This window comes from Zootoca vivipara, chromosome 6, assembly GCF_965207765.1.
Source record: "Zootoca vivipara chromosome 6, rZooViv2.hap1.1, whole genome shotgun sequence".
In the NCBI taxonomy this organism is placed as follows: domain Eukaryota; kingdom Metazoa; phylum Chordata; class Lepidosauria; order Squamata; family Lacertidae; genus Zootoca; species Zootoca vivipara.
In genome coordinates this window covers 26,690,239-26,713,316 of record NC_142589.1, presented here as the reverse complement: position 1 = coordinate 26,713,316, position 23,078 = coordinate 26,690,239, and the positions used below count along the sequence as shown (strand labels likewise).

General features: G+C 40.9%; 1 protein-coding gene across 1 annotated transcript in view; it reads left to right on the top strand.

Annotated features, from left to right (window-relative positions):
* ZNF536 (zinc finger protein 536) overlaps positions 1-23,078 on the top strand; it is a 334,106-nt gene that overhangs the window by 248,918 nt on the left and 62,110 nt on the right. Inside the window, exon 5 of the mRNA XM_088671843.1 lies at positions 5,573-5,613. Coding sequence (XP_088527969.1) covers positions 5,573-5,586 — 14 coding nt within the window. The 3' untranslated portion in view covers positions 5,587-5,613. The remainder of the gene's footprint in view (positions 1-5,572; positions 5,614-23,078) is intronic.

The following is a 23,078-nucleotide window of genomic DNA, read 5'->3' as shown; positions in this document are numbered from 1 at the left end:
TACATGGAGGTTCAGTTCTGGGTTCCACATATTCAAATCATGCATAGACAAACCCTTGGACCTGCCCCACAGGGGAAGGGAGAAAGCAAGAATCTCCTGTACTCCCAGAGCCCATGTGGCAAGAGGACCTTGCCCAGTAAAAAAAGGCGGAGAGATTAAAAGCTATTTTGCCAACCGGTGACCCTGAGTGGACATGGCATGAAAAGGGCTTTGAAACTCTCCACCTTGCTTGAGGATTTGGGTACAAGGCCTGCTCAGCACATCAGATCTGGAAGGCTGTGGATGCTCCTGCGAGATCTCATGGGGACTCAGATGGTCTTGTCTCCACCCGCAGCAAGGCGAAGAGCTTTAAAGCTCTTTCCATGCTGGGTAACCCCAGAGGACTTGGTGCAAAAAGAGTTTTTTTAAGCTCTATGCCTCACTTGGATTTAACTTGCACAATTTCAACCATGTATGATTGAAATCCAAACGCATATATTGACTGCATGTGTCAAAGCTTTCTGCAGTGAATGCATGTGAGATGCAACCATACTGTATTGTGCTTCACACAAACACACCACACCGCTTCCTCCGAGAAACTCAGGACATCACATCATAGATGGATTTATTGCAGAACAATCCAGTGAAATTAGGGTAGTTACAAGAGAGTACCTGGCTCACGGCTTGGTGGCTGAAAGGGAGGTGAGTCTGGCCTGGTCTATATTCATTCTTGATCTAGTGCACTGCACAGCTTTCCCCTGGATTTGAAGAGTCCGGGAGGCAATTCACACCCACCTCTGACAGATTCTTAGCAGCTTTGACGCATGCAGTTGATATATGTGTTTCCATCCCTTGAAAGTATAAATAAGAAAGGAGGAGGAAGAGGAAATATATTCGATCAGTGATTGGGGAATAGTGAAAAAAATTAAATATTTAGGAATTGTTATATCTAATAATAATGTGGAACTTTTTGAGAATAATTATGGTAAAATTTGGAATACAATAAAGGAGGATTTGGCGAATTGGAATGGATTGAGTTTAACATTTGCAGGCAGGATTGCCGCAATTAAAATGATGGTGTTGCCAAAATTGGTATTTTTATTTCAAATGCTACCGATAAAACTCAAAAAAGAAACATTTGAGAATTGGAAGAAAGATATAAGCAACTTTATTTGGCAAGGAAAGAAAGCGAGGGTACAGTTTAGGATATTGACGGATGCAAAGGAGAGAGGAGGTTGGGGGGTCCCGAACTTGAAGCTGTACTATGCGGCTTCTTGCTTGTGCTGGATGAGGGAATGGTTCTTACTGGAAGATCCGGAGTTACTCAAATTAGAAGGATTCAGGAACATTGGAGGTTGGCATGCATATCTAATAAAAGAAAAGAAGGGAAATCATGCATCATTTACTAATCATGTGTTTAAAAAACCCCTATTTGATATTTGGGATGAATTTAGAAATTTGTTAGAACCCAAAGTTCCTTGGTGGATCTCACCTCTAGAAATGTCATCGACAAGTAAAGAACCCAAAGGAGGCATTTGGCCCACTTACAAAGATTTGATTAAGAAAACTAATAACCAGTATGAGCTCAAATCATATACGGAGGTAGAACAATTTTGCCAAAGTTGGTACCATTATATTCAAGTTCAATCGATATTCAAGGAGCATAAGGCAGTAGGTTTTGAGGATAAAAGATCGAAATTGCAGGATTTGTTATTAGAAAACCGGGAGAAATCATTGGCCAAATTGTATAAATTTTTACTTGAGTGGGAAATGAAAGATGAGATGGTTAAACATACAATGATAAAATGGTCTCAAGATATAGGAAGGGTAATTTTTGTTGAGCAGTGGGAGAAACTTTGGAATGAGGATATAAACTTTTCAGCGTGCATGGCAATAAGAGAAAATTTATGGAAGATGGTATACAGATGGCACCTGACACCTGCCAAATTAGCTAAAATTTACAGGAATGACCAAAATAATTGTTGGAAATGTAAGGAGAAATTAGGAGATTTTTTTCATTGTTGGTGGAGGTGTCGCAAGATTAGCATCTACTGGTCAGATATATATGAAGAATTGAAAAAAATGCTCAAATTCACCTTTGAAAAAAAGCCTGAGATCTTGCTGCTGAGCATAATCCCTGGGGACATGCCGAAGGATAGGAAGAACATATTACTCTATGCCTGTGCAGCAGCCAGGGCGCTGATCGCCCAAAATTGGAAAAGAGATAAGATCCCAACAATCCAGGATTGGTATATAAAATTAGCCGAATACATGACCCTAGCAAAATTAACCGCTTTGATTAGAGGAATATCAAAACAAAAAATTAAAGAAGAATGGAAATATGTGGAGGACCACTTTTATAAACAACAGATAAGCACAAGGATGGTGATATGTTTAGATTAAGAAGCATAAGATAATAAGAAATAAGGAAATGGAAAGGGAATGAATATATGGTAAGGTCAAGGATAAGGAGTAGCCTAGAAGAATTTAATTATGCAATGAAACCGACTATAAGTGTTTGGAAGTCGGAATTTCACTTATCTTTCTCAACTGTCCCTTTCAGTCCTACTTACCTTTTGCTCACTCTTTTCCTATTGTTTCCCCCCTCCTCTCACCTCATCTCTCCTCCCCCCCTTCCCCCCCTTGGACTTACCTTAGATGACTTGTTTGCTCTCCTCTGTTTCTTCGCTTTCTTCTTTCTAGTCTGTTTCTTCGTTTATTTCCTCTCTAGTTTTGGGATACTGAGATTTGGAAGTTTATTTAACAATGTTCTAATTTTCGAACTGCTGAATAATTTGTATTTATTTCATGCATTCCTCATCTGTAATTTAGCCATTTGTATCTTTGTTGGGTAATTTTTCGTTTTTTTTTTCTTTCTTGTTTTCCTGTCTTGGTATTCTCTTTTGTAATTTTAATATTCAATAAAGGCTTTTAAAATTTAAAAAAAAAAATTATAAAAAAATTATATATAAAAAAAAAGAAAGTATAAATAGGGGTAATTCTGGGTACATGGCAGGATTAATATGTGAACGTAAAAGCCCAGCTGGATCAGATCAAAGTAGTGTTGTGCTGCAAATCTCTTCAGCATTTTCCCCAACACTCTCCATCAATTAATGAGAAAAAATAAATTGTGGTAGAAAGTTATTAAAAAAGGGGGAGAGAAAAAATTGGTGCAGATATTCTTTTCAGCCTTTAAGCAACCAGCTAATCCTATGCTGCAGCCCTAGGTGGGAGGATGGGTGCTGAGACAGCAACAAAAAGAGGCTAGCTAGAGGCAGAGATGGCTTACATAGCCTGCTTTGGTTCCACCCCCCAGTCAACAGTGGGGTGCAACATGTGCTTGCCCCCTGCCTCCCACACATGCCTTGCCCCTCTCTGATTTGGCTGTGGTGCAGCCCCAGCTTGAACCCATCTAAGGCAGGCAGGAAGAGTGTGTTTCTGCATATCTTTAAACCGTACGGTATCCTTTTGGAGATTTGATGAGATGATTTTACCATGAGGACAGAGGCATTTTGCTTTGTCCACTCATTCTCATGTTGGCCTCGTGCTGGTGCAGCGAACACCAATATTTTGGAGAGCTGGTGACAAGTCAACATGCACCTTTAGGCAAAACATAGTAAACTAGTCTCGGTGGGACCCTAGGTAAGGCCCTTGCACTTTCAGTGAGAGGCAACATAGCAAATGAAGAAGCACTACTGCAACTCAGGTAATCCTTGTTGAGAAGAGTCTGTTATTTTCATAGAATCATATGCAGAATTGTAGAGTTGGGACCCTAAGGGTCATCTTGTCCAACCCCCTACAATGCAGGAATCACAGCTCAAGAATCCCTGACAGAAGGCCATCCAACATCTCTTTAAAAACCTCCAATGAAGAAGAGTGCATGGAGCACGTTCCACTGTCAAACAAGTCTTAGTGTCAGAAAATTCTTCCTAATATTTAATCAGAATTTCCCGTCTTGTCATCTGAATCCATTGGTTTGGGTCTTACCTTCTGGAGCAGGAGAAAACAAGCTTGTTCCATCTTCCATGTGACAGCCCTTAAGATATTTGAAGGTGGCTGCTTTCCTATATTGCTGTTTCACGTGCACCAGCTAGGCACCCATGTCATTCTCCTTACTGATCACACACACACACACACACACACACACACACACACACACACACACGGCTTCTGTGCCATGAGCACAATACAATATAGGATGTGTCTCAAAGTTTCCCCTCCCCCCCCAGGTATAAACACAGAACCATTAGCACACGCAACATTCTAGAATTCCAGAAACCCTTTAAAGACATGTCCCAGTTCTAAATTCACTTGTCAAATTAAAATGCAGGTTTAATATATTTGCAACACTTGATTTAATTGTATATAGGCAAACCCTAGCTCTACATAAACACTGAATAAAGTTTGCTTGGGGACATTATGGTAATTCCCTGTGCTGTGTACCTACCGGTAATAAAGCCAATAAAGTCTCTGAACAGATCATGGGTCCGTTCGGGTTTCCTTTTTAACTCCATGTGCTTGAACTTGTATCTCTCTGTGTGTGGCATGGCTTTGTGTTTGGGAACACAGTGCCCATCAAGGTGACCTTCGATGCTAACCTGGCCTTGCAGACCCATCCACTTCAGCAGTGTTGCCTTCCCTAGCTTAAAGAAAAGAGCAGCATGGGTGACCACACTGGCGCTCCCTCTTTACCTTGAAGAAGTCTAGGATAGGTCTGTGCCACACATGGTAGCAACCAGGATCGGTCAGACAACCCAAGCCATTCAAATAGTTGCCAGTGAAATGGCAGGCAACCTCAGAAGGGCACAGCAGAAACCACGAAGTTACAGACGTGCAACTATGCATTCCCACATAGGTTCAGAGTCCCAGCATCCTTTGTGTGACACGATCAAGGGAACCTGGGACACACCTCTGTGTCATGTCTGCATGACAAAATGCCACTCCTGACAGTGATTGGGGTAATGTGGCTGATGGGAGTGCCATGTTATATTTAGGGTGCAGGCTGGATCAGAGACAGTTCTCGCAATCGCTCTGTACGCAGCTGGCCACAGTTTCCTGCCCAGAGTGGTGTATGCAAGTGGGTGATCCGAATCCTTCACTTTGCACCTGCTTTTGAATCATGCCACAAACCTTATTGTGGGTTAAGTAGTGATGGCATGCCAATGACAAGCACACAAGGTGAATGATTCGGGTGACCTGTTCATCACACACATGAAGCTATCGGGGATGCACACAACAATGGTTGTGTGAATTAAAACTGGCCCAGGTTGGCATAGGTTTAAAGGTACACGCAAATCAAATTGGATTCTCCATTACCACGAAATGGATAATAAAAAAAGATGTCTGAATTTTGCAAGTTACTATATTTTTGGAGGCAGTTTTCCCCACACAGTATCTGTTTAAAATATATTTGTTAAATCTAATGATGTAATGTCAGTTTTTGGGGGGTAAGGGCAAGGGTATTTTAGATTGCAGACATTATTACTAATAGATAATAGGATTACCTATTCTTTTTTGTAATATTATGCAATATTTAAATTTATGTTGATTTTCTCCATTTCACATGTAGTAATTAATTTTGTCTTACTGACAGATGATTCTCAATGACTGATTTTCAAGAGAAAATCCAGACAGGTATTTTTTAACATTTTGTTTTCATTTGGCTTGTATTTGTGGTTTTGGTTTTCAATGGGGGGGGGCATTATTCAGGCTTTATTGTGAGTTTAGATAACTGTAAGCACCCTTACACATTTCCTAATGAAAAACTGCCAAGGGTCAGGAGAGGAGAAGCAGTTAAAAATGCACCCTGCTCTTCATCTGGGGGTGCAGTGCTTCGACTCCCATGCATGGCTCTCTTGCCATGAGTTCCAATCCAAATTCAATGGATAAAAACCATGCACATAAATTCATTTCCTCTGTTGGGATGAATGGGGATCCTCTGTGAGCAGAGAAGCTCCATTTGTGCAAGCAAACAGAAAAGCACCTGTTATCCCGGGGCTAGGCATCATGATTGAATAAATGGTGAAACAATTAATCCTGCACTTTCCTCTCTGAGAGTTGAAGTATGCGGTTAGAAATGTCACATGTTACAGCTCTTCCTGGACCACATTTGGCATGTTTGTATGCTCTACCACGTGAAAAGCTTATCTTGATGTGCTAGCTTTCTATTTGCAGGGAGGGCTTTCCCCCCAACCACTAGGCTTTCCCCCCTCTTTACTTGAAAGAATATGTTTCTTAGTTGGAGGGTATGTTGTTCTGCTTCTGCATCTTTGCTGTGACTTCACAATTGTGGGTACAATCCAAAATTGGTAGTTTTGACATTGTTTTCAGTGGGGGTGGGGGATGTCTGTTGCATCTGTAGTCCCCCAATCAGACCCTGTGCTACAATTTACTTTCTGTTTAAGAGAGGCCAGCAGCCTGGGATCCTTCTAAATCAGGGTTATAGAGAGGACCTTGAAACTTGGGCTTGAAACTCCAAGTTGGTGAGAACTCCATTATTATTATTATTATTATTATTATTATTATTATTATTATTATTATATTTGCAGCTTGCATGTTTCAGCCTGGTAGGAGCAGGCTGCAAATTATTGCACAGATTCTCTGGAGTGTCCGCCCTCCTCAGCTCCCTTCTCCCCTCTCCCAATTAACCTCCGTCTCCTGGGCTCTGCCATAGAGGGTTGAGGACTGGAGTCTGCTGTCAACAGCTGCTTACCCTCTGCCTCAAATTCATCTTCTGCATAAAGTGGGAATGTTTGTGGCCAGAAGCAGGACTTTTAAACCAGTTGTTCCGAGACTGTGGGGCAGTCTCCCCATCTTTAACTCCCACCTCAAAGGGTGTCTTTACTCTTCTTGCTGTCTTTTAGCAGGGATCAGAAAACATTTGGCCTTTATTTTTGCTGACTACCTCCTTGGTTTTTCCTCCCCCACCACCTTTTTATTTTATTTTATTTTACTTTACTAGATTGCTGTTGTTCCTTTTGTCTTTGATGTTTGTTTGCATTCTAATGTGCTACCACAATTGTTGTACGCCACCTTGAGCCCTGGAAAGAAGGCATGGAAATGTTTCAAATAGATAAACGTCAATCAAGTTCCTGCCATCAGGGTAGCTCAATAATGGATTCCAGCATTTCTCTGTAGCTATAGGGAATTCAAGAAGAAGAAGAAAATGTAGGCAATTATGTTAGAATGAATATTTGTCACAATCTACAAAAATGTCAACAAGAAAGAAAGAAAGAAGCAGACCTGATGAAAGTATTGGTGTTCAATTTTCATTTTTCCCCCATTTAGAAAATGATGGTATACACACATACAAATACACCTTGATTCTCCAGTGCAGGTGTCTAGGCTCCATACAGACTGTGGCTGAAAATACCACCTATTGGTTTATGGACAAACATTCTTAGCACTTTCACATTTTCCCTATGATGACTAAATGGATAGTGCACTTGAGTATATCCTAGATTTCTTAATAGTTGTGAAGAATGATTTAGTCTTAACTCACAGTCTACCCTGTTGTAGACTGTCATGGTCCTTGACCATGTAATTTGAGTCATGAAATACAAGTTGAGTGACGTGGCCTAAGCACTATCTGAAAGTATTTTCTGAAAGATAGTGTTGTTGCTGCTGATTTAGGATTAATACTTATCTGAAACTTGTGAGCTGTAGCAAACATTTGTTTGGTGGGAAGATGGAGCTACCACATGTGTCCAGTTAATTCAGGGGACTGTGGCTCTTATCTCTTAATGACAGAAGAATGGCTGGGGCATCCCAGTCAGATGGGTGGGGTACAAATATTATTATTATTATTAGTAGTAGCAGCAGCAGCAGCAGCAGCAGCAGTAGTATTTAATTGAGAACTATGGTACATAGATACAGATGCAAAACGATTAAGAAATTGTTTCAGCCTTGGTGCGCAGTCTGTATTTTATTTTGAGTAGATCCTTCTCTTCTCATTAAATGTCTTGTTGTCATTTCTACGGATGCTGGCAGGTCCACACACCTTTCTTCTCATGATCATATCAAGAAATTCCATCTGAATTGTTTAACTGCCTGTTCCTTATTATTATTATTATTATTCATTCATTCCCCGCCCATCTGGCTGGGCTTCCCCCACCCTCTGGGCGGCTTCCAACAAATAGCAAAATACATTAAAATATCACAGATTAAAAACTTCCCTAAACAGGGCTGCCTTTAGGTGTTTTCTAAACATCAGCTTGATTTCTTCTCCAAAACTGGTAGCAACCAGTGTGGTTTCGTTATGAAATTGGATAGACCATCTTTTAATGCCTCTCTCCTTGAAATCGGATCATAAAAGGACATCCCCCTTTATCAGAATGCAAAAGGGAACCAGCATGGAAAGTAATGCTAGGAGCAGGACCGGCCCTGCCATTAGCCAGATGGATGCATCCCTTGCATAATCGGCCGTTCTGCTAAGTGAAAGGGATCTGGGATACTATGCAGTTCATAGACAGTGCAGCAGCTACCAGTGCTGCTTGGGGCTGGAATAAATTGTTGGAAGCATTTTTGGCCTGAGTTTGGGTGCATTGGCTTGCGTCTCTGCCTGGGAAGCATTAGCACTGCTCAACCCAGTCTGCAGTTACAGTATCAGCCAGTCTTGCACAGCTTACAGCCTCTGTGACATCTGCACTCCAGGAATGCCTGAGGTTGCCAGGTCTGGGTGGTTTAGGACTAAGATGCATCAAGTTTTGGTCCCATGATTTCTTACTTTTATTATCCACATAAGAAAGACGTTTGCTGTCAGTATCTTATTCCTTGGGACCATCTTTGGCAGGCCACAACTTTGACAGAATATCTGAAGTTCAGGCGCAAAACCAAATCCTGTTAAGAATCCATGCAAGCTTTTTCGTTGACAACAATGGGATATGGATAGTAGCTCAGTGTTTCAGGTGGTAACGAAACACAGGGGGCTGTTAATCATGCTCACAGCATCCGTCTTCAATTCTTTTTTTGCCTGTGCGGTTCCCCCCCTCCCCAAAATATTCTATTAGTTTTTGTTACGTATGATCTCCCTTTTGTGAATCCATGCTGAATATCTTTAATTAAATCATAACTTTCCCTGTTTTGTCCCTGATTAGTGTTTCCAATATCTTCCCCACTGCTGAAGTTGAGCTTACTGGTGTTTAATTTCCTTGATCTTCCCTAGAGCTGTTATTAAGCATAAGTGTTACATCGGTTGCCCCATCCATTAGTATTAAAGTTGCTTGCCGACTTCTACCTTTCTTCTTTTAAAACATTCGTGGGAACTCTTCTCGTTTTCATCCCTCAAATGTTTTTTTCAAATGAGTTTCTCTCTCTCTCTCTCTCTCTCTCTCTCTCTCTCTCTCTCTCTCTTTACCTACCGGCATTTGCATTCATATTTTCTTCTGTGTCTCTGCAAGCCTTTGGAGCTGATGATCTTTATAGCATTAGCTTTTTCTAGATCTGTTGAAACCAGCAGAGAAATGGCCATCATTTCAGATCCTGTTAGTGGAACAACCCAAATTACTTTGTCACACCTGTGCCTTCATTTAAAAAGTTGTATCAGTGTTCATTGGTCAATATTTTTTGTTTAATGCCAAGGTCCATTGATCATGCCCAAACTACAAGATAAGAGAGTCAGTGTGGTGTAGTGGTTAGAGCGTTGAACTAGAACCCAGCAGAGCAGGCTTCAAGTCACACTCAGCTATGAAGCTCACTGGGTGAACTCAGGGGCCGGTCACTGCCTCTCAGCCTAGCCTCCCTCATAGGGTTGTTGTGAGGATAAAATGAGGAAGGGATGAACCATTGTATGCCACCTTGAGCTGCTTGGAGAGAGAAAAGTGGGATACAAATGCAAGAAACAAATAAAATATAGCCTGGTACAGCTACGGATGTGCATAAACGGAATGCTTTATCTGACTGGATGTAGCAACCAAGTAATTTCGTTGTTCCCGCAAGGGGACAATGACAATAAAGATATCTTATCTTATCTTATAAACTGATTTTTTGATATACAACCCTGTTCCCAGGGCTCCCATATTATATATGGTCATGAATGCATGGACAGGAAGAAGTGGAATCATACCTCTTAGATCACCATCAACTGAATCTGTGAAGGTTGGGAGCTTAATTCCTGTCCCAACCTGCTCACTTATTTCAATTCACAGGTTTGTTACATGGACAGGTGACTGGCGACCGAATGTCAGATTTGACATTGACAAGAATTATGGGGGTCATCCACACTTCCACCTGTTCTGTGCCTAGAAAACATGTGTCAGAGCGGTTTTGCCTTTCTTCTACTGCTTCCCTGGAAAACCTGCTCTTTCGTCCTCAATCAAAACAAACAGCGTTCCTCAGAAAAACCCAGTTGCCGCTTGTTTTGATTCAGCACTAAGCCGCATATAGGAGCCACCTCCTAGGACCTAAGATCTCTTCGGTCCCCTCCCTTAAGATATTATGCAGGGCGGGGCTTACCTTCCTCTCAATATTCTATTCAATTTGGCACCTCTGAAACCCCAGGTTTTCCTGGGGAGGGAGAAAACAGCAGGGCAAATGAAAATGTGAAGGAGCCCTAAGTGTGAGGGGAGGAGAAGCAAAAGTTCTGTCTGCAATATGAAAAGCTAGGATGGCTTGTTTACATATAGAAGATCTACGTGGACTGAGTAAATGCATCCTAAGGGCATATTTGTGCTTGTTGGCAGCTATGCTTCAGGGACCCAGGTGGCGCTGTGGGTTAAACCACTGAGCCTAGGGCTTGCTGATCAGAAGGTTGGCGGTTCGAATCCCTGTGACGGGGTGAGCTCCCGTTGCTTGGTCCCAGCTCCTGCCAACCTAGCAGTTCGAAAGCACATCAAAATGCAAGTAGATAAATAGGAACCGCTATAGTGGGAAGGTAAACAGCGTTTCCATGTGCTGCTCTGGTTTGCCAGAAGCGGCTTTGTCATGCTGGCCACATGACCTGGAAGCTATACGCTGGCTCCCTCGGCCAATAATGTGAGATGAGCGCGCAACCCCAGAGTCGGTCACGACTGGACCTAATGGTCAGGGGTCCCTTTACCTTTACCTTTATGCTTCAGGTAGCCCTTTCTCAAAGAACCTTTTTAGGGGGGGAAATGGATGCTATTGCATTGAAACAAATTGGGTGGCTTGGTAATATCTGCTCAATTGTTGTTTATTTCATAAAATTTGTACACCGCTTGACTGCAAAGAAAATCCCTCAGAGTGGTTTACGAAGAGAATAAAACAATAAAATTGCCAGTAAAAACAACTCTTTGAAACGTTGAAGGATAAAATCAGCAATAAACTGAAAACAGATTAAAATGAAGGTCATCATTCTACATGTCTGGGTAGGCTTGCCTAAACAAAACTGTTTTTAGCAAGTGCTGAAAAGAGCACAGTGAAGGCGCCTGCCTGATGTCAATAGGCAGGGAGTTCCAAAGTGTAGGTAATGCCATGCTAAAGGATTGGTTTTTTTTTTACATAGGCAGAACAAGAATTATGTGGCACCTGTAGCAGTGCCAGTTCTGCAGATCAAAGTGATCGAGTGGGCTATAAGATGATGTTTCAGGTAATTTTTCCTCTTGTCACCTAATTTGCATAGGCATTTCTATCGTTTAACGATGAACATGTGTGTGACAAGCAAGTCATTACAGCTATGGGCATTACTTTGACAGACAGAACTTTGCTACCTCTTCACATCACCTCAAATGCCAGGATGCCTGCTCACTTAACCCTGTATGTTGTAAAACTCAAACAAGAGGGACCAGATGGTGGGTTGGTTTGGATAAATTTGGAGCGATTCCCAATTCTGGTCCACCTGCCACCTGGTGTCATTTTGAGATTTGCCCTGATGGCTGCAAGAGTCCTGCACTGAATTAATCAAAGCATAAAAACATAGCCTTGAGGTGATGCTGCTGGCTACATACCCAAATGGGTGAATGTTAGGACTATAAGGAAGTTGGCAATGCATTTCGAATATGAACTTACTGCCTAGTTCTTCGCCCAGTTAAGGTGAATCATGTGGCTTTCAGGTGTTTGAGAGTCTTACTGACTTCAGAGGGATGAAATAAGTTTAATAAAAAAGGATTACGGATTAATCAACAGAAGCACATGGGAAGCCACCTTTGGGGCATGCCATTTTAGGGGGTGAAACAATTTTTGCAAATTTCTTCCTTGAGGGGGTCTTTAAAGTATGTTTTTGGGTGTGAGGAATTCAAATCTGCTATTTTTTTGAACATTTACCTTGGTAGGTCTACGTTTGATGAAGCACATAAACTGCTTTTGGAAAACCAAAGAATTTACATTTTTCCTTCCGAAAATGTCGATTAATTCTTAACAAGAAACAAACATGCAAGCAAGCAAACTTCAAGTTCTTGGCAATCATATTTAATTATTTCTATGCAATTTTGCACACATTTTACTTACAAAAAAAACCTAAATTATATTCATTTAACTAAAATATATTTTGAATTCCCAAGTCATATTACAGCTTTTAGCACCCCTCATATATATAGAATTTGAAAATTGAAAAAGTTAACACTCAGTTGAGTCAGACCACTGTTCTATCTAGGTCAGTATTATCTACTCTGACTGACAGTGACTCCCTAGGCCCTACTGGGGACCTTCCTCAAGTAACCTATGAATTATGTACCTGCTATTGGAACTCACATGTTTCCAAGAAATCAACCTGTTAATATATTTATATGTAAGTGTGTGTATCTACACACACACACACACACACACACACACACACACACACACCTATTTGTCATCTATCTGTCTATCTTATCTATCCATCCTGCTCTGTCCTTAACTCACCCATATTGCGCAAACATAAAAAAGGAGAAAAGTCGACTACAGTTTGGATAACTAGGATGGCATTCATCTTTCTGGAAATCCTGGGAACCTGAGCATGATAGTATGAGTTTGAGCTGGAGTAACAGACTGAATACCCCCCTTCCTTTTTTTCTTTTTTAAAGATAAAAGTCAGGCACTGCATGCTACTGTAATGACATTTTATATCTTCTATTCCATAGTCTAGCAGAGGGAGCCACAGGTGTTCCATTGGAATTACTCACACATTTGTCGAATTGGACATTCTGTCATTAAATGGACTTAAAACTAAAAAGCCTTTGTCTGCGGACGGTGACCAATAGAGAGAGACTTTGGATTATCTGATATCCCATAACTTAATCATATGGCTCTTAAGAGTGAGGCATAAACAGCTGTGTCTCACTAATATGCATGCAATATGTGTAAAGTGATATGCTTTAATTCTAAACTTGTTTTCAGCAGGAAGAAGGAGTGGGGGGGGGAGCATTTAGACAAGGAACATAAAGATTCAGCATTTAACCATTTTTGTTCCTAGAGGCAAAAAAATTTCATCACCTGATATTTATTAAGATGGCCGGCCCCATTTGCTCTAACAATATGTACCACAAAGGATCTGTCAAAATGTTTTCAAACTTGGATCGCAAACTTTATCAAATATAGCTCTAGGAATGGCTTCACTCATGCTTTCAGAAGCCACAAATAAATAAATATATATAATAGTTTTTTTAAAAAATAAAATAAAATGAAAAAGCTTTACCTCCAACAATATGGGGAAACAACACTGTTGTCTTTTTCTTTAATTTATTGCCTCTGGTGTTTTGTGCTTTTCAAATGCTACTAGCATATATGCATTTGAAATCTGTTTTCCCCTCCACCTTAATTGATAGTCTGTACCCTTTGCATTTCTTATTACTTAAGTATGTGTGCTTTAATAATATTAAAAACTAAGACAAAGAAACTGTAGATTAGAGACTTTATTTTCAGGGTAAAATGATACGGATAAGTGAGCGTCAACTGACCAGAAATTATTTGCTTCTGTCTGTTAGACACGTAATGGAGTCATTTAACTAGTCAAATTAGGAGCTGTAGAAATGCACTATGCTTCATTACTGAGTTCGAATGGGCACCATTTTACATTTACGTCAAAAATTATCTCATAGCAAATTAATGTTTTCATTGTGCCGAAACACCAAAGCAATGCAGTAGTAGCACCACCTAGAGGCCATTTTGAAAATATTTCCAAATGTACTTCCCCCCCTTGTAGAAGTGAAGAAAACAATGATAAATAGATTAGCTTTAAAATGCCAAAGCCTTTCAACATAAAAAAGAAGGTTTTTTTTATCTTTACAATTTAGTGAAGTATCATATCAAGGTAGATAAAGGTGGGACTGCTCTATCAATAGTTGCAATCTTCATGCTTCAAAATTATGGCTGTGGTATAAAAGGATTGCTGCCCTTTTTTTAAAAAAAAATATTCCAAGGCCTGCTCCATTCTTCTACAAGAAGCCTTGAGATTTGTTAAAAATTGGAAAGTTCTGGGGTTAGTGAACACCATGAACAAGATGGCACTTCTCGAAATTACAGATTTGACGGTTTCTCAAATTTTGTCATAGCATGCTTCCCCTGGTTAAGGAACAGTTGATTAAGACAACTTAAAAAGTACTAAACTGTTGTTTATGTCATATATTGAGTTGGGAACAGAACTGGGTGCATGTTTAAATGGGGGAGAATGTCATATAGGTAATTTCTGGTGAAGAAAAATAAGGAAATTGAAAACAAAACAAGGAAGGAATTGTTTCCACGAATTCCTAGCACCCCCTTATATGCCTGCTTTCAATGTCCATATTTGACATGTTAAATTCACCCTGATATTCTTGTACATCAGCATGTTCACTTGGAGAACTATTTCCTGTGAGTGCACCCCTACTTAGTGACAGCTGGTATTTACCACATCAGGTGAAAAGCTTGGGAGCTAACAGGCTCCCTGATGTGGTAAATACCAGTTGTCATCATGTTGGGGAGGGGTGCATTCATAAGACAAACTCTCTATGTGAAATTGATGAGGTAAAATAATCTCATGATGACTTCACCATGGGAAAGATGAAAGGAGAAATTGGTCCATAGTCAAAGGGTGGTTTTCCATGTGATGATGCAGAGATACAGAATTTGCACATCTCGAGCAATGGGATGGTGCACGAACTGAACAGATCTGCGATGGATGTGTGCACACATCTGTGTCACCCTGGAGGGAAAGGTGTGAATTCCCCTTTCAAATGACATCCCGGAAAGATGGAACAAAGATAAGTAAGTTTTTTTTAATAAAAAAAATGCAGCTATGAGGATGCGCCAGGAATTATTTGCAGCTGTTGCTGCTTCTGTGTCATGCATGATTATGTTAACTACTCTAAGAAGAGCAGGATGGAAATGTCTTGGATAAAATTAATAGGAGCTTGCCTGATACTGAACAGTTTGTTCATCTTGCTCAGTATTGTCTACTCTGGCTGGCAACAGCTCTCCAGGGTCTCAGACTGAGATTTGCCCCCTCATTTTCATCTACAAACCAGGAATTGAACTTGGGACCTTCTCTGCATGCAAAGCATGTGCTCTGCCACCAAGCTCCTCCGTTGTCCCTTGCCAAATGTATATGGCAGTTATCAATGAGTAGGCCAGGCTTGCCAAATGTATGACCACCAAGCCAGATGCAGCTCACCGGCCATGGCATGCATTATAGCTGCCCAGGTGATTCATGAGGATTTTAAAACACACAAGCACACACAAATCACTGCAGGAATGTGGAAAACTAGAATTAAGAGAGGAATGGGGGGCGCCAGAATGGACAGATCCTTCCATCTGTGCCAGGAAGGAAGCAAAACAGGGAAGGTTTATCAAGCTTCCTAGTGACAGGTGGGTTGCACATCTGCCCATATGTTTACAGTGATCAGGATGGCCACAGGTTTGCATAGAGTGCCAGGTGAGGAATGCATTCTGGGTATCAAGTTCCAGCAAAAGAAGGAAGGGGAAGAACGAATGAAGGCTTTGCCTTCTTTTGCTCCCCTTCCCACACTGGGCCCCTTTAATATCCCGCTCTCCATTATGTAGTGGTCATTTTCTTTCCATTAGCCAGGAGAAGCATGGTATGCATGGTTGTGCTCACTGTGGCTGATGGGAGCTGTAGTCCCAAACATCGGCAGGGCACCAGTTTGACAAAGGCTGTGCCGATCAGGTTCTCAGAAGTCACCACAGTGAGCTTCCATAAGTCAGGCTTCTGGTGTTGGTGGGAAGCTCTTCTGCGTCTTCCTGACTGGGATGGGAGAGAAGTAGGAGAGCGTTGGTCTGCCTGATCCGAGCCTTGTTTTAGAGACTTTCAAAATCCTTTTAAAGCAGCCTTTTGATGGCTTATTCAGAAGGAAGTTGCTGTTGTCGCTGTTGATTTTTATGACTGTAATCTTGCAATTATTTTGATTGTTGTAAATCACCTTGGGTATTTTCCTATTAAGGGAAACATGGGGTATAAGTAGACCAATACGCTAAAAATAGATGCCATTTCTGTTACTATATATCCCACAGAACTTCGGAATACACATTCTTGTTCCTTTTGGTGTTCTCCAGGGTATATCATGGGCCATAGCAATTGTCTATATTCACGTATTCAGAGATTCTGTTGTGTATGTCACTTCTTTTTGTTCCCTTTATAAGGAAACAAGTTTTTTTGAACCCATCCCTGAAGTGTTTGAGCACAAAAGGCAATAGACTAATAGCAGTAGATGAACAAGCTACTGTATATGTCACATGGAACCCATCTAGAATTACACTTATCTCTGACACAAATGATCATTTATTCATTAAAATGCTGCCTGCTAACTATTGTTAGGAGACAGAAAAAAATTCATGTTAATTGTGTCAAGTATGTAATTTTTGTTAGTACACTGTATTTTTCATATTTCAATGAGGTGCTCTTCAGGAACCTTTCCAAACAAAGATCAGATAAATTGCTTGCAGTATTATTTTCTCACTAAGTACGATATCTTAGGCATGAACTCTGGTGTTAAGTTCAAGGATGATGACAATGACTTTCGGGCTATGGTTATAATAATATCAAAGCTGTAGACAAAACAATATGCAGAAAAATGAGCTTCCATTCATTCCAGATGCAGCTTTTAGAATGAGCAGCAATGGCCTCATCCAAACAATACTTACTTGGAAGTAAGTCCCACCAGCTTCACTGGGACTTGCATGTTAGCAAATATGCTTAGATTTGCAGCCTTGTGCTGCATGGTATGAGCGATTGAACCAACACAAACATGGTGGATCCTTGGCCTGATCCGGCGGGCTCTTCTTTTTGGAAAGATGGAGAAAACTTGTTTTCTCCTGCTCCAGAGAGTAGCACACAAACCAATGTATTCAAATGGCAAGAAAGGAGAACCTGACTAAACATTAGGAAGAACTTTCTGACAGCAAGAGCTGTCTGACAGTGGAACGAGCTCCCTTAGAAGGTGGCCTTTCCTTCTTCAGAGGTTTTTAATCAGAGTTTGGATGGCCATCTTGTCAGTGATGCTTTAGTTGTGATCCCTGCATTGCAGGAATCACTAGATGACCCTCAGGATTAGTGTGACTTTTGAAGGATAGTGGTTATCATATTGTTCGGGAAAGTGCAAATTTGATAGATTTCGTTGCAAATGTGTACTGGCTTCAATTTCTCCTCTATCCCCAGTGGAAGGAATGGAACGCATTTGGGCAAAGGAAATAGGTATATCTTTGCTGCTTAATGTCCTATAGACACCATGGTGGTAAACTGTGCCAGGGAATATTTGCACTCATAATTTTATGGCACCATGATGTTTCATGCAAGAGTATTGGGCTGCTCTGCAACACATATAATTTATCCATGTTGCTGTTCTGCGCCCTGTGACATAACTCCTGGAGTGCAGTTGTAAGACTGCAATCTTGATGGCGATTACCAGTAACTGGAGGGGTGAGTGTCGCTAAAAATGAAAGGACTTTCTTTTATGCAAAGTGATAGGGTCGCGGCACCAAGTTAATTTCAGAATCAAATTTCATGCAAACAGCAAGCAAAACGGGACTCTCTAATGGTCTCCTGGCGCCCCCCCTCCCTTCCCAACTTCGCTTTTGTTCTTCTCTGTCTGTAGAAATACAGCTCACCTCCTGACTTGCAACTTGTCTGCCGACTCTGCAATGGTGGAGCTTTCATGTTATGTTTACCAAGGCTAGACTGGAGGATCAAATAATTTATAACCATTCCTGTTGGGTTTTATGTAATAACTTTGGAACTCATATAAAGTAATGATCCACAAACTCTTTTAATGTTCATTATAAAATATGAAATATTTCTCAGAACCATTGCAATTATGTGACCAGACATAACTGTTTCACACATGAGTACATGCAGGGAGGTTTAACATAACTTTATTATCTTCCTGTCTTTTCCTCTCATTGATGTGATAATAGTGTTTTAATATTTTTTTATTTTATTTTTTGCTAGAGAAAAGTTAAACAATTTCGGAATCTCTGCTGAGGCCTACTTTATTGGTTTTTGCAATAGAGTACTCAAGAATAATTGTATTTATGATTAGAATGACACTAATAAACGGTATATGCATAGAGAAGCAAATACCCCAGCAGATTTTTATATAATTGTGTATGTATATACCACTATATCTTGCACAAAACTCAAGGAGACAGAAGAAATGAAATATTCATAATCAGCCTATTCCTCTAGGTGTTTCTCATCTGCCCTTCATATGCAATTTATATTGCACCTAGGTGGTCCCATAATTTACAGGAGGGTCTATTTGTCGAAAACTGGCTGGAGAAGGGGGAGAAAGGCTGCAACAGGTGAGGAGTAAATTGAGGAGAAGGGCTTTTGTAAACAGGGATTGCTGGGGGATTCAACTCAGGTCACATTTAAAGCCAATATATGTAACTGAAACACATGCAGCTTTTGAAATTTGCACTTCTCCAAATTTCCAGTGTGGTTTTGTATACAGAAACAATATTTACAAAAATGCACATATCAGGAGGAATTGATGAAGTGAAAATAACATACCAAAAATGCTTTATATTTGGGGAAATTGGGAGTATGGTCAAAACACTATGCAAAAAAAATATGTTTATTAGGAGAAGTTCACACTAAAAGGTTGATGTGCTTGCATGAGGATTCTTTTTACTGATGGATTGTTGGGAACTGAATTCAAGATTGGAGAACACAAGAAGGACTGAAAGGGACAAATATTTCCATCTATATTTCTTTATTTATTTAGATTGCATTTATATTCCACCTTTCTCCTCCTAGGAGCCCAAAGTGACATACACAGTTCTCTCCCTCCTCATTTTATGCCCACAACAACCCTGTGAGGTAGGTTAGGCTGAGAGTAGGCAGTGACTGGCCCAAGGTCACCCAGTGAGCTTTGTGGCTGAGTGGGGATTCAAACCCTGGTCTCCCAGGTCCTAGTCTAACACTCTAACCACTATACTACATTGTAGAGTCCCCATCTCTTGCCACATTGTGACTCTCTTGCCTGCTGCTGAGTCATGTTCGAAATGTTGAGGAAAAGTCTGCCATTAGGACTGTTTCCCGATGTGTATGAGATCTGGAAAGGAGCACAAGAGTCAAAGCCACTTTGTTTAAAACACACAAGAAACGACTTAGCAGCAACACTGAAAGGGGAGGAACAGCATTCTCCCATAAGTCAAAAGCCGCCTTTCTCGAGCCCGACCTTTGACCACAAGGCCTTTTAGTAGTGAAGTCTTTCTCCAGCAAGCGCTGGATGTGTTTAAGGAATCACAAGGACAGCAATGCAGAAATACTATTTCCCCTAGTCAGGAACAAACTACAGAATTCTATGTAACCAAAGCCAAGGGAGGAGAACCGTGAATCCGTTATGCACAGTCCTTTCTAATGTGAGGAAACAAATTTGTTAAATTATTTCACACCAGCCCTTTCTTGTGGAATACGGCTCTATTCTCCACGTTGAAAGTCAAAATGATTGTACTTTGTGTTATGCAGTTCTAATGGATTGAAGTAGGATTTTGCTACGTTGTGGTTTCCCTGGTTGAAAAATATGGTGTGACTAATGACATAGTGAGAGGGATAATAGATTCACGAGGTGCAAAGGATGCTTCTCACTAAATGTAGCTAATTTAGGTTATTTAGGATTATATGCAAAGCAGTTATCTATCATTCTCCTCCCCCCCACCCCAATACGTGAAATGTTCTTTTCTCTCAAGAAAAGTAAGATTTTGCGTAAGGAAGCAATTCTCTTTTCATATTGGGTATCACTCTCTGGAATGCTGTAATCCAGGAGCTTCAGTAAATAACTAAATGCCCATGTGTGCTGCGCCACCTCTCTATTCTGCTCTGAGCATGGAGTTGTTTCAAGCTTGGAATCTCAATCACAGCCATCAGTTGTATGATTTTCTCCCATTCCTTTTCCATAGGCTGCCATATTATGACTGCCATGTGTTGTCCACTTTGCAGGTTGTATCCAACGCTAGCACTAGTAAGTTGAAGTCACTTACTGGTATACTTGTTGCAATGGTGAAATGTTTTGCACCAGAACATGCATAAGCAGGTTGCTGGTGACTTGGTTGCACAATAGATCTGTTGCACGATGAGTTTCTCCTGAGGCAGCTGTTGCACTGGATTCCTCAGTTGTGTAATTTTAAAACTTATCCGTCTGCTAGCGCAAGTGCCCTTGTGCCAGAGGCGACAACCCTATGTGGCTTTCAGGTGCATCTGTGTGTCAAGGTGAGCCGGCCAGGCACTGCAGTTCAACCTCCCATCTTCCCCGCTTTGGGGATGTGGTGAAGTGGAGAGAATTTGGTACCCATGTGGCAAAGGTGGAGTGTGCAAGCACTTTTCTCTGTGTTGATGGCCAACACTGATGTATGGATCACCTATGCATGCAGGGGCTTCTCGGTTTACTTCAGTGGAAATGCACCTTATAAGCCACCTCTAAAATTGTGGTTGAAAAAGGAAGCTCTTATTCTCATTAATTTATTTGTTTGAAGCATTTTCACCCTGTCCTTCAGCTGAAGAAGACTTAACGCAGATCAGTGCTAAAGCAGTCCTTGCCCACAGCCTGTAATCTAAAAGTACAGAAAAGGGAGGAGGGGGGGAAAGCAATCTCAGTCACTAGTTTTAAGGCTCACATACTGTACCTTGGTTCTCAAACTTAATCTGTTCTGGAAGTCCGTTCCAAAACCAAAGCGTTCCAAAACCAAGGTGTGCTTTCCCATAGAAAGTAATGCAAAACGGATTAATCTGTTCCAAACTTTTTAAAACAACCCCTTTTAACATGAATTTTACTATCTAATGAGAGCATTGATCCATAAAAGGAATGCAATAATCAATGTACTGTACTATAAAATAAATAAGACAGTATTGTAGATGAATAAAAATTAAAATTATTATTTTTTCTTACATGCACCGATGATAGTTATTATTTGGATGGGGGGCTTTTATCCATTTCCGCAGTCACTCAATCAATCAATCAATCAGTAGCTGAACTGGGTTCTGCACAGTCACAAAAACAAATTAACCGAAAAAAGCCTCAAAAACAAAAATGCAAAATAAATAGCAAAAACAAAAGCACCAAACTTAATCCGTTCTGGAAGTCTGCTTGACTTCTGATTGGTGCAGGTGCCCCAGAAACAATAGCCAACAGCAATATCGGACGTTTGACTTCTGAAAAACGTTTGAAAACCACTTACTTCCAGGTTTTCGGCGTTTGAGAACGAAGGTAACACTATACCTTCAAAGCACATTCAAAGCTCTTCTCTCCATCCTCAGAGAATTCCGGGCACTGCAATTTGTTAAGGGGTGTTGGGCATTGTAACTCTGTGAGGAAAGAACTACAGTTCCCAGGATTCTTTTTTTTGGGGGGGGGCTGTCTTCTGACTGTGCTTTAAAGGTATAGTATGTACACAACCTTAGAGTTAGTGCTTGGGTTTGCTTTCCCTCCCCAGCGTTGAAAACCATTGCAGAGCCAGTGTAGTGTAGTAAGTAGTTAGAATGTTAGACCAGAACCTGGGAGACCAGGGTTCAAATCCTCACTTGGTCATGAAGTTCCCTGGGTGACCCTGGGCCAGTCACTGCCTCTCAGCCTAACCTACCTCACAGGGCTGTTGTGGGGATTAAAGGAGGAAGGGGGGAGAGCCATGTACACCACCTTGGTGGGAAAGGTGGAACAAAAATGCAATACAATTAAAAATTTGCTTCAGATGTCTTTTGAAGATATAGGTAAAGGTAAAAGCAAAGGACCCCTGGTCGGTTAAGTCCGGTCTAAGGCGACGATGGGGTTGCGGCACTCATCTTGCTTTCAGGCCGAGGGAGCTGGCGTTTGTCCACAGAAACCTTTCTGGGTCATGTGGCCAGCATGACTAAACTGGCTTCTGGCGTAACAGGACACCATGACGGAAGCCAGAGCGCATGGAAACGCCATTTGCCTTCCCGCCGCAGTAGTACCTGTTTATCTACTTGCACTGGCATGCTTTTGGACTGCTAGGTTGGCAGGAGCTGGGACAGATATAGTGTGTATGCAGCCTTAGTTACAAAGTTATTATAATGGCCAGCTGGAATGGGAATAATGAGTTATATGCAGTGCTATTACTACAAGAATAAACCTATTGAACTTGATGGGCATAAGAGGAGCTGGTATCTGAGCAGAGGTGATGGAGTGGTCAGGGCTACTTTTTTGCCCTCAGCTGTATCCTGATATCATATATCCACTTTTCAATATGGGCACCATCCACTAGCCTTTTAATCAAGCTAAGGGACATTCATAGGCTTCAACATTCACTCTAGATAATCAAGGTTACAGGTAGGTAGCCGTGTTGGTCTGGATCGAAGTAAAATAAAAAAATTCCTTCAGTAGCACCTTAAAGACCAACTAAGTTTTTATTTTGGTATGAGCTTTCGTGTGCATGCACACTTCTTCAGATACCTTCTTCGTATCTGAAGAGGTGTGCATGCACACGAAAGCTCATACCAAAATAAAAACTTAGTTGGTCTTTAAGGTGCTACTGAAGGAATTTTTCTAGATAATCAAGTTACATTTTATTGAATTGCATATCATATCCTTTTCATCTTAAAAGAGAAGTAAGTTTTTGACTTAAAACATGTGCAACTATCATGACCTTATTTATTTATTTATTTATTACATTTTTATCCTGCCATTTTTTTACAAGGTGCTCAAGGCGGCATGCATAGTTCTCCTCCCCTTCCATTTTATCCTCAGAAAAACCCTGTGAAGTAGGTTAGGTTACCCAGT